The sequence below is a fragment of the Alosa sapidissima genome, chromosome 11 (genome assembly GCF_018492685.1).
Source record: "Alosa sapidissima isolate fAloSap1 chromosome 11, fAloSap1.pri, whole genome shotgun sequence".
Classification (NCBI taxonomy): domain Eukaryota; kingdom Metazoa; phylum Chordata; class Actinopteri; order Clupeiformes; family Clupeidae; genus Alosa; species Alosa sapidissima.
This window is the reverse complement of record NC_055967.1, coordinates 35,001,589-35,014,088: the sequence shown is the minus strand read 5'-3', so window position 1 is coordinate 35,014,088 and position 12,500 is coordinate 35,001,589. Positions and strand designations below refer to the sequence as shown.

The 12,500-nt window shown below is 41.1% G+C and overlaps 2 protein-coding genes across 8 annotated transcripts in view; one reads left to right on the top strand and one right to left on the bottom strand.

The window, feature by feature from the left end:
- hipk2 (homeodomain interacting protein kinase 2) overlaps positions 1-4,147 on the bottom strand; it is an 80,329-nt gene extending 76,182 nt beyond the window's left edge. For all 3 annotated transcript variants that reach the window (XR_006035199.1, XM_042110912.1, XM_042110913.1), the window contains exon 1: positions 3,803-4,147. Coding sequence is in view for 2 of the 3 variants with exons in the window: in XM_042110912.1 (XP_041966846.1) it covers positions 3,803-3,821 (19 nt within the window). In the remaining variant the exon portion in view is untranslated. The remainder of the gene's footprint in view (positions 1-3,802) is intronic.
- A 1,129-nt stretch (positions 4,148-5,276) lies between these two features.
- tbxas1 (thromboxane A synthase 1 (platelet)) overlaps positions 5,277-12,500 on the top strand; it is a 75,758-nt gene continuing 68,534 nt past the window's right edge. Inside the window, exons 1-2 of one of the 5 annotated variants that reach the window (XM_042110957.1) lie at positions 5,277-5,330; positions 12,082-12,199. In XM_042110957.1, the coding sequence (XP_041966891.1) occupies positions 5,291-5,330; positions 12,082-12,199 (158 nt within the window). In that variant the 5' untranslated portion in view covers positions 5,277-5,290. Of the gene's footprint in view, positions 5,331-12,081; positions 12,200-12,500 lie in introns of those variants that run through there. The other 4 variants (XM_042110959.1, XM_042110960.1, XM_042110958.1 and 1 more) reach the window with 4 other exon arrangements.

The following is a 12,500-nucleotide window of genomic DNA, read 5'->3' as shown; positions in this document are numbered from 1 at the left end:
AAAAGCAGCGCGGTTAATGGTTAGCAAAGATATGAGGATGGGCGGGAACTGTGAACCTTGTGGCTTTTGAAGGGGGGTGTGTGAGACGGGTGGGTCAGAGAGTTGATGAGTCAGTGCTCATGCTCGTGCTTGGATGTGGAACTTCCCCCCTGACCTGGCCGGAGAAGGACAATGCCAACAGCCTAGGGTGACAACCTAAGATCCCTATGGAACTTTCCGGCAATTCAGGGAGGTCTTCAACTCAAGGCACGCCACGTCTTCTAGGTACATCAGGAAGATATCCATCAAGAAGGCACCCACAAAAACACCTAAGGGGAGTGTGAGAGAGTGTGTGTTGTGTGTGTGTGTGTGTGTGTGTGTGTGTGTGGGAGGGGGGGGGGGGGGGGGGGTACTGTAGGAAGAAGCTGCCGTGACTATGACCTTAACTGAGGGACATGAGGGGCTAGGAAGCCCACCCAACAAGGACACCTAAAAATACTCCCCCACACACACACACACACAAGCACACACACACACAAACACACACACACATGCACACACACACACACACACTCACACAAGCACACACACATACACACACACACACACACACACACACACGCACGCACACACACACACACACACACACAGATACACACACATATGCATGCGCACACACACACACACACACACACACACACACACACACACACACACACACACACAGGCCAGACATCCTCTGCAACCCAGCAGTGAGTGAACACATCACACCAAGGGCCATTACCCTGTGAGGACAAGACGTTCCCCAGCCTCTCCTGAGACATCTATTTCTGATCCTAAAAGCGTCCTAAAATGTGGCCTGACCTAAAAGACGGACATCGACTAAACACCATTTTTCCTTCGTCTCACCCCCCCCCCCCTTGCTCTCTTTTCTTTTTCCTCCTGTTTGAATTTAATTTAATAAGCTTTGTCGGAATGTGATGATGCAAAGCAGATATTACCAGAGATGACACTAAACCTTCACAAAGTCCTTTTTCCATCTGTCTTTGTCCCTCTGTTCTTCATTATCTTTTTCTCATGTAGTTTATCTCCATAGTATGCTAAGTCCACTTCCCCCACAGTGAAATAGATTGGTCCCAGTGCCCACCACCCTTAACATGGCATCAGTGGTTTACAGTTATATGCCCTTGTTCTGCTGTAGACATGTCCACTCCACTAACAGAACAGTCTACATTCAGAGTGTCACACACACAGGCACACACATACGTACACACACACACACACACAGAAATACACACGCACCCACACACCCACACATACACACACTTCACGCTACGCTAACCCTTTATGCAGAATGGTGAATTTAGGCTTTTTGAGCTTCGGCCGCCTATTGCGATGGAGTTCCTCAACAGTCCTTCATCAACATCTATGATGTGCTCAGGATGTACACAACACACGCCTCTTCTCTTGCTACTCTGTCCCTTGGAACAATGACAGAGATGCAAATATAAACACACACACACACAGGCTGAGGAAGAATTCACTCAGTGCACCAGCTCACTAGTACTACCACCACCACACCATTCCAGTACCTCCCTACTAATCTCGTTTGACACACACACACTCACATTCACTTGTGAGGCTCAGTTTAGTCCAGAAGGAGACCATTCGGCTCCATCATGATTGAATGAATCAAAATATCCAACACAAATGCAGTGTGGCATCGGACCTTGATCAGGACCTTGGCCTGGTCTTGGAACCGTTCCAGAGCAGGGAGAAGATGAGAGGAGAACCGGCCAGCGGATGTCACAATTAAGAGATGTCTCATTTCAGGAAGGGAGTCGAGCATGTTTAACCTTACGTCTAATATCAACCAATGACGAGAGATCCGTTTTAAATACACTTGCGTGACAATACTATATGACCTGTCAAACTGCCTAGGCTACTGACTATTGCTTATTTTACACCTGTCACTCACTCGGATACAGACTGCTCTACAAAAATACTAAATAACTTTTCTTGTGAAGTTCGATCGATTTAGGCATTCATCATAATAATGCAGGTGCTATAATCTTCAAACTGTAGCTTACTATATGGCTACCGAAAGATCTTAACCACAGATATGAAGAACCGAGGCCAGAGTGCAACGCTAATAGGACACGCATGCCAACCGCGGTAAGGCAGTGGACGTTCCTTTGTGTTATCTCAGCCATGCACGCCATTCTGCGACCTGCCAGCGAGTGACTGCTGTCTATGGACTGTGCTAACGTTCACAGCTGACAGCAGGGACCCTGAGACAATCAAAATGGCTATTCAAACTATGCAATCTCACTCTGACCCACCCGAGGTTCTTGAAGAAGACTATCACTTCATCACCTGGTGCTGGCAGTTTCTCTACATAAAATAAAGGGTAGCCTATATGCCTCGTTTAACAGATTCAAGTTCGATCATGATGTTAACAACACTACTAAGCCACTGTTCATTTGACTATGCATTCTCCACACTTACAGTATTAGGCTATATAAACATGACATAACAAAAAAAAAAATACAGTAGGCCTGCATTTGTCCCGCCGCATAGCCCCAAAAGTAACCCCGGTCCTTAGATATTCATCACACAAAAGTAATGCCAAATTGTCCGGCAGAGGGAGCACAAGTGATCAATTAAGAGAAATTCTGCACTGACAAAAAATAGCCCAAAACGTTCTTGACTTTTTGGATTAACGTTAACATCACAGCGGGGAAATGCGTGTTTTAAATCATTTAAGAAAGCTAACAGGTTTTAATACCATAACGCGCAACGCCAGCACATCCTTCTCCATATCGAGACATAAGAAAATGCTAAATCAAATGAAAATGAAGCATATATCACGAAGAAATAGCTTTGTCAATACTTTAACACTGTATGCGATGTGAAATTATAGGGTAACAGCAATATAGTCTATAGGGAAAATATTTGAGAAAGGGTTTGCTCCAAAGAATCAGTCACAGTTTATACCACCGTCCCGGTCGTAGCGAGTCCAGACTGAGCTGCTGGCACTTAAACGCATTTCTCCGCACAATGCATGAAAAAAGAATAGCCTAAGATAATTTACTGTACACAGCGTCCGTTGATTCGAACTGTGATCACTGTTCAGATGTTATAGGCTATGTGATTTGCTAGAATATGACGAAAGCCCAGCGGGATTAGCCAGTCTGCGCCAGGCTGCCATCCATAAACGGCCATGTAGTTTGTTAAATACGTCGAAGCAAACGCGCTAAGGTATTGCATAGAATAGAGAACCTTATCATGATCACTTTACTATCTCGTTTTGGTTATGTTTGCCATGGAACAAATAGACAGGGTGTATCTCACCCCATTGCGCGATCGTCTGTCTGGGATGCACTTCACCTATGTCCCCGCATCGAACCCTCGTCATGCAATGATTCTTTTCATTTAATGGACACCATGTCCCAATATTATGTGGTACCACCGTATACATGAACTAATATTTAATCTGCATACAATAAAGGACTTATGGCACAGAAGGGGAACCTATGAACGGGCTGTAATGACGGGACAGACTGACACAATTTACTGATTCGTCATGACATTCTCTTTGTTTATAAATGTCAAAATCAGGGAAGATGTTATCACTGATTGATAACAACCAACCATAAGACATGGCTATAACTGCATATATTTATAAACTGTTTGAGTTTCGTTATTTACTCCGAGGTGGCAGCCCCGTCAGTCATATCCCGTCCGCCATCAAGTAGACAAATTCAGAATTGTTCTGCATGTTTTACCAGAAAACAGGACGGCTCGCCTTAGAGCCTCTTACCTTCGTATACAGGGGCCATCGGTGCAAGCACTGCTGCTATTCATGGCAAAAAATGTAGCAATTTAGTCCCGAAGTTAATAGAAAAATGCCATGCTGAGGTCCTGACAGAGTCACTGTCTTCTGCATAACTAACCCCGACCACTACGTTAGTAAAAGGGAAAAGAATCAAAATTCACATCCAGAATTTCGAATAGAAAACCAGTCTTCGATCTAATGGTTGTAGACAGATTTCACTAATGTAAGCCCCACGGAATTTGGTTTGTTTGTTTGGCTCACAGGTTGAGCCAATTCGCAGGTTTGCTCAGTTTATGGAGAACATGTCTGTGGAGTGGCCGCAAAAGTTGCAATGGAGAAAGCCAAGGTAGTTTGATACATAATCAAACGACTATTCAGTCGATCACAGTAAAGAGATCCCGTGGGGGCCTCGTAATCAGTGCAATAATGTAATCGATCATTATTTAAACTCCCCAAAGGCCCACTATCTTTTTTAATACATTGAAAGAATGATACTAATAACTATGTTCATGTCTGGGAACCCACATAAGTCTAAATCGCGCCCATCAAATCTTAATGTTTACCTTAATTTCCTATTTCCCAGACCTTATACACAGCATTAAAACAGTCATGTTTGTAAAAAGGGGGTTGCACTAAATATATGTAGTTGTATTAAACTATTACAAAACTGTCTAAGGGCAAAAAGCATTGTTTGTGATTATGTTTGGGGCTAGTGCACAGCCTCCACAGCAGAATTGCGCATTTGCGCTTGTGGTGAATGACTCTGCGATCTCTACATAGGGTCTGATTGTGAGCCTCCAATGACGCCACTGGATTTTCACAGAATGAACCCGAGCAGAATCGGATTACATAGACTCACACAGATGTGGGTAATCTGTCTTTTGCCAGCAACCTCAAAATCTCCCTTGCAAGTGCCTGTCATTGTTGCCGCTGGGTCACACCCCGGTAAACCTAAAAAAAAATCCCTCAGTGTAGGTCATTGTTGATCTATAGACTATATACTTCCCTGAAGCATACAATTCTTCCTTTTGCATTATTGCTAAGTTTATAAATAACTTTCAATGTGTGGTGAAAATGACTGCGTGTTTAGGCTCCATGATTCATCACTAGCCTATACCATAGACCTATCCATTTTGACAGGATCAGTGTGTAGCCTATTTGTTGGTTGTAGAACAATGAACTCCGCGGTCTAGGTCATATAGCCTAGGCCCATACATGCAAGGTCTGACCTGTTCGGAATTATTGTTTGAAACAAATGCGCTTTAGGCTCATTGAACACGCACAATACATACACACACACACACACACACACACACACACCAAGATTTATATGTAGATGGTGTATCATTTTTGTCGTAAATTTCCATTAAGCCTTATTGCAACAACATTGATTTGCATGGGCTGCACAGTCCCATGTTACGTAGCCTGTAGTTCTTTCGTTCATAAAAGACTACAACTACCGCGGACACTTGCATGTCAACAACAGAGTGCGGACACATAACCACGAAAGGAGGTAAGAATATTGAAATATGGCTTTTAAGTTGACTAACTCAACAGACGACCTCCTCTATATACAGGTATAGGGTGTAAAATGTAATTCATAGTTTACTACAAGAGAGAGTGTAAACCACGATAACTTTGGCTAAAGTAGGCAAAAGGGAACTGACAGCATCACGTGCGTTATAAAACAGGTTAGCCTATTCAGTGTCCTTGGTTGATACAGGGAAAAGCCTGCGTTTTCCGATATTTTGTCGTTACATTATAGCTTACTTGATAGTATCCAGTGATATCTCAAGACTATTCAGCTATGTCTGAACGGTCTGTTAATGCATGCTAATCGATGTTTTAGAACATGAAGTGGGGCTCTTCCAGCTAGCATTTCTCACAACAGCCAGCTTGAACATTATGAGTCAATTCTCGAGTAACAATATGCACAGACACAGAATTCTCGGTACTTTTAAGGTGCTTCTGTGTTCAAAGATCAGGCTAGTCTGTTGTGGCCACAGCCTTTATAAGGAAATAGCCGAGCATATTAGCAAACAAGTTTTTTTTTGTTTTTTTTAAGTGGAACCTACTGTAGCCTACTCTTACATTATTTCTTAAATTTGAACATTGTTCATATATGTGTACATGGATATGTATATATGTGAATTTTAAATGTATATATAGGCTACTCAGGTTTTGGGCATTGTCGTGGGTAATGTGTGGACTATACTGTAATGAAGGTGAATTTTGATGATCGTTCACTAAAAAATAAACCAGCAAAGAAAATCCACCAGTGTGCGGTGATGGTTAGGATACAAGATAGTAGGCTACTTGTTAAGGAAAAGAGTCATCATCCCTCCTCTCAGCGTGCCTGAATAAGATGGCGTTGCCTTGAACCCATAGCCAAGTTGTGGGGTCACTTTATTAACTGCATCTTTTCAGCATCAGTAGCCTAGAAATCTAGACGCACCCTCAGTAGCCTACTGTTTTCGGTTTTCTATTGGATAGGCGTGTGTTGCTGTCATATAGCCTATCTAATGGACTGATCCTTGTTGGTCATCTGGTAGATATTACTCAGCCCCTAAAGGCATATGGAGCAGTTTAGTGGAAGCAGGTCTGTTGTTGGTGTTTCCTTTTCCCAGAATGATTTCAGCAAAGTGGTGATTTAACCCTCTTGTTGTGTCCGTGTTATGTTCACTAGTTTTCTGTTCCCGCTGCATTATGACTTGTTATAGCCTAAATCCATAGTAACACATATATTATAATGTAATGTTGTTAAAGACCTTTGTAACAACTTATGTTCTATTGGATATTACCAGTTTTGAACTTCCATTTGCTATTTATGACCTGCAGGCCTCATTGACCTGAGCTCATGCAAGTCAGAACGGGAAGATTCTATGGGGGCTAGCATAGAAGCAAAGAGGGGGGGGGGGGTTCTATGTATGTGTGAATACAGAAGCACAAATACAGTCTGATCAATAGATATGTTCCTGGACTCAATTTTATACACTGACTGACACAATGGGTGTTCTAAAGTTAAATAAAACACCCAAATTGTTATGAAAATTATCAAAAAGTTGTGTAGCATCATGATAGTCAGAATGAATTAACACATTTTTTGAGAGAAAATAATTGTCAATCTGACAAATTTGACCGCGAAGACAACAGGAGCGTTAAATGAGGCACATAGATTACTTTCTCTCTTAAGATTGTAAGATAACAGTCAATGACCCCTTGGGTCATTCAAAATCAGACAGAATCCAGGGTTGCTCTACCCTGTCACATTTTGCTCAAAGTTTGTCTACATAATGTTTAGGTCCCCAAACCTACTGTAACTGGACCATTAAAAGTTTGTATTGCATGCACTAGTGCAAGAAAGAGGGTATTATAAACTCTTTTTATGTAGACTACTCACATGGCATCGACCAGTATTTTGTGTACAAAACATCATTAATGTTGTGGTAATATTAGAGGTATCCACAGCATATGAACATGGAGACATTATGGATAAAACTAGGAGTGGCTGTATTGTTTTGGCCATTTTCATAGGACAGCAATAGCCTATGTACTGTAGGGTAGCTGATAGGAACCTGACGATTTATATGGGAATAGTTCAGTGTTTAATCATTTAGTGTACAAAGTATCAATGTTTTACTGAGTTGCTGTCATAAATACACTTTTACAATGTTATACCTTTGTCTCTTTACCCTTCCTCCTGAGGAACTCTATATGTTTTGTTCCTGAGAAACTTTGTCTAATTACTATGGTACAACATTGATACTTTGCACACTAAATGCCCATACACTTTCAAATTCCTACTAGTTTTACCACCATTTTAATCTTTTGAAAATGACGCAACCTTCCCTTGTTTTATCACATCTCTGTGCCCATGATGTGGAGAACACAAATATTGGCATTCACAAAAATGTGTAAAGAAAAAATAATTGTCATTACCAATGCATAAAAAACAATTCTGAAACCCTATTTGTACTACTGTTTATTTGCACTTCCCCCAAAATCTAGGGCTTTGTGCAAGCCAAAGACAATTTTAGTAGTTTATTTTTACTGAGAACATGTTTGTCTTCCATCCTATAAAGTTTGGGCTGACTATGAGTAATACTTTTCAAGATATTAATTCTCAAACATTGCTCCCCAGACAATGTATTTTCCAGGCTATCAAACATAAGTAATATCAAGGGCTGACAAAATATGAATTTGAAGAGAAATATTCAACAGGCCTTGGTTTTGGAACCCTTTCGGTTTGAAGAAAATCTAACACAGTGCAGCAACAACCTTATCTGATTTGACACAGGATGACCCTGTAATAACAACAACCCACATACAAAAGCACGTATTTGATGTAGAAGACAATGCATCAGATTGTCAGTAAATCTATGTGAAGATTTAAGAAATGCCAGTAGCCTACTTTCAACACCTCAGTGTGATTATCAGACATAGTGCTCATTCATGTTCATTTTTCCACACATTTATCAATGTATACATGTTTACATTGTTACCACGTAAGCTACTACTACCAGTCTGAAATATCCTCATATTTGTTTTGTGAAGTTATAATGTCTAAATAAACAGGCTCTAGAACTTCCCTACATTCTTCTCCATCCTGACTATTCCTCGTCTCCCTAGCAAGCTTGTGGCGTGACTAAAGCCAAATAAAAACATTAGATAGAACCTTAAACTTTGTACAATAACACAAGCAGATGTCTGAAGATACAATTATCTACAAGAGGAAGGGTCTAATGTCCACATCTTCATCGAGCCCCTTGGGGGCCAAGGTTCCCAGGTGGTGGATCCAGAAGGCCTCTCTTTTTAGAAGCAGGTTGTTGTTTTACATGTGTTCTATCCCTATAAATCTCAAGGTTGAGAGTGGGTGTCCTGATTGGTTAAAGGAACTTTTTTCCTAAAAAACTTGACCTTTTTTTGTTCACCACCTGGGATGTGCACAAAGTCTCCTTGGAAGTAGTACTCAGTGTTTCCCACAGAATTCAATTCTATGTGTGGTGGTAAGTATCGGTGGGGGTTGCAACAGTTTTGCGCAGCATGTTTATGATGCTAACCTGATTTTAATCACGACTTAACCAGTCATCTTCCATGCCAACAACAATCCTTGCACAAATTACAATGTTTTCTTTAAACGTGCATGCAGAGGAGGGGCAGGTTCGTTGAGAGAGAGAGAGAAAGAGAGAGACAAGGAGAGGCTTCGCAAAGGTGCCCATAGCTCTACAATGAAAGGATTTCATCCAGTTTAAATAGTACAACATGGCAAATCATTGTGTGGTGGTCGAAGTTGATATTGTGGTGGGCCGCCACAAGTCAATGTATGGGAAACACTGGTACTTATTGCTGCACTAACAGTATCCTAGTGGCACTGTACTGTACCTTAGTGTGCCTTTATTGTTGTAAGTCGCTTTGGATAAAAGTGTCAGCTAAATGACTTAATGTAAATGAAGATTTAGAAGTAATGCAATTTTATAAACTGAATATTGCTCGAAAGCAAGAGTCCAGAATGTGAGTTGATTCATGCTCACACACACACATACAGAGAGAGAGAGAGAGAGAGGGAGAGAGAGAGAGAGGCTTCATGAAATCTTTTATGAGCGCAGAATCCTTTTGAATGAGAGTTGTTATGTCCATAGGTCACGCGCATCCTGCATCCACACTGTAATTTAGTGGCAGCAGCAGCCAGGATGATTACATCAGGCTGTTCCCTACAGGTGTGTCTGTTCTGGAACAGGCTGAGCTCACGTCACCGCCTCACGCCTCTCTCTCTCTCTCTCTCTCTCTCTCTCTCTCTCTCAATGAGTCATGACTCTTTATGGAGCATGAAGTGAAACAAAAACAGGAGAGAGAAAGAGAGGAAGGATGTGGGGGGGCAGGGTTAGAGGGAGAGAGAGAGAGAGGGTAATTTGGCAGGTTTAATTGCTGCCTAATGAAATGCATGAAGAAAAAGAACTGAGTACCGATAAGGATTAGAGGACAATGCCTGGAGGTTACAAAACCATCACAAAGTATTAATAATTTGATTTTCTCAAATTAAATTAATTTCTTTAAACAGTCCGGGTACCAAATTTACAAGACCTTGTGAGGAAAGGTGTAAGGTGAAGAAGAATGGGCGAATTATGCTTACCCACTTCAGTGTTAAGCATGTCAAACCTGACTGGATACAGCACCCTCCACATTTATTGGCTCAAAATCAAAAGTTGATTGAAATCCTGTATTTTTTTTTTTCTTTTAAGAAATCTTCTTTTGATGATTTATCCTAATCTCACAATGAAAACAATGAGGAAAATCTAACCTAGAAAGGAAAAAATAATATTGTTTCTCAGAATATGTTGCTCTCCCTCAAGATTAGAAGGGTCCTCATTGTTTTCATTGTGAAACCAAGACAAATTGCCTAAAGATGATTTTTTATTCCTGTTTTTACTCAGCTTTAGGGGTGCCAATCAGGGTTGGAGGCTAAACACAAGTAAATGCAGTTTATCCACCTCTGAAATTTCAGAAATACAATCCAATAGTAGTATAAATAGTATCCACCTCTTATTAGAGTTTATCAACCTCTCAAAAGAGTTTATTCACCAATTGCAACTTTTAACATTCAACATCACATTCAAACATAACATTCAAATCACACTGTATTATCCACATTCACAATATGTGCACTCATCAACACTCTAGGAACCATAATGGTATTGTTATAAACATTGGACAATAACCTCCACCATCATCGAACACGTTCTGAATGCCTTTTTAAAACATCCGATACCTCCTGGCAGTCCTTACCGTGATCACAGAATTCATAGTTTACCCACCTCTTATTTTACCACTACATCCCTGGTGCCAATAGCTATGAAGGACGCTGTATGTACTGAGTGTTGTCTGTATTTGTTTACAACAGCTGTGCAGACAGGAGAAGGTGATTTTGGACATTGATCAAACAATTTGAGTAAACAGTGTTGATAAAAAAACATTTCTCTCTCTCTCTCTCTCTCCCTCTCTCTCTCTCTCTCTGTCTGTCTGTTTCTATGTGTGTGCGTGTGGACAGTAAGGAGATCACACATTTCTTTCTCTGCTGTGAATGAGAATTCCTTTTACTTTGCTAAGCTGTAACAAGCTGCCAGTCTTTGCTTTACTCTAAAACAACATTCTTTACCCTGCCCAAAAGATGACGCAGATATATAATGAGACAAATGACTTACACCATGTCATCAGTAAAAACATTTGTTTTGCAAAGTGAGACTGAGATTTGGTTGGGCTTATCACAGCTGTCTTGGCACATAAACAGCATTTGGGCTGTTTGCCCATAGAGTTTCTGTTCCTCAAACAGGACAGTAAAATGGAGATACCCATCAGCGCCATGGCCAAACTGACTAGCACCAGTGTTTCAGAGCATGAATGAAGGACTGGCAGATCATTCACTACAATCCATTGAAGAAAGAAAGAGAGAGAACGAGGATAAGCAGAATGAGGCAAATGACAGAATCAGTTAGTGTTACCATGGGAACCAGTCTTTGCCCAAAAAAATCATTTGGCCTTGGACACTCTCGTTTGTTATGGTTATGATATTTAGCTGGTGCTTTTGTGACTTACAGAATATGAAGTAAGTTAGTCAGTCCATCAGTCTTAGCCCTACAATTGTGAAAGAGTTGGTTTTAACAGAAGTTACAGATATTGTTATGGATGAATATCTCCAAAGATATTGGAGACTTTGGGTATTGTTAGTGTTTCAACTGCTTCAAAGATTTTGTAAGTGTGCAATTTCAAATTCAATTTAATGCACATATGCTTATGAAGAATATTTAATCACTGAAGTTGACTCGAATAATAATCACTTGTAAAAACAAGTCCACTCTCACTTAAGGTCTCAACCAGGGTAATGCAGACAGAAATAAGTCATGGCAGAAATAAGATAGTTTCACTGTAAATGATCGATGTTCTTTTACTACACAGGGAATGTAGGGTGAGTGTGTTATCTGCATAGTTTGATTCGACCAGTGGCTTATCTTCCTCAAAGTGCTGATCTGAGATGATCTGAGAGCTGATGTGATCAGCCACAGCTGTGAAGAAATATCTTTGAGGAACATGTGTCTTCATGCAGGGGACCTTTCCCCTGCAGTTCCATGCCCAAAACAAACTCAGAGAAGATGTAGTGTTGTAATCTAATATGTGTATTTGAAGTCACTCGTAAATAAAGCACACACACACACACACTAACATGCCTGTACTCTTCTCTGTCATTAAAAATGGTGTGTTGTCCGTGGCTGCGTTCAGACTGATGATGGACGAGCTGGTGGACGTGTTGAAGGCGCTGGTTCCCCTGGAGCCCGGCGGCTGGTCTGTGTCCGTCGGACTGTTCCTGCTCCTCCTGGGCCTCCTCTACTGGTGAGTACTGCAGCTGCTCAAATGACCCCCCAGAATCTTCAGAATCTTCCTGCAGTTGGCACACAGGGCTTAAAGTTCTTAGGCACTGTGTCTGATTTCAGGTGAGGGCCAGGCTGTTTAAGATTTGAAAATAGATTTTTGTAAAGAATACGTATACGGTAATGACTTCAGGCACAGAATTCAGTGCACAGGCCAATTCATTACAGCTTATTTATTATGGATGCTATCTCACATTTCTCACTAACATCGCTAACACATTTCTCAACTGAAGTGTGATTTAGTAGTTAAGTGCAGCATGATA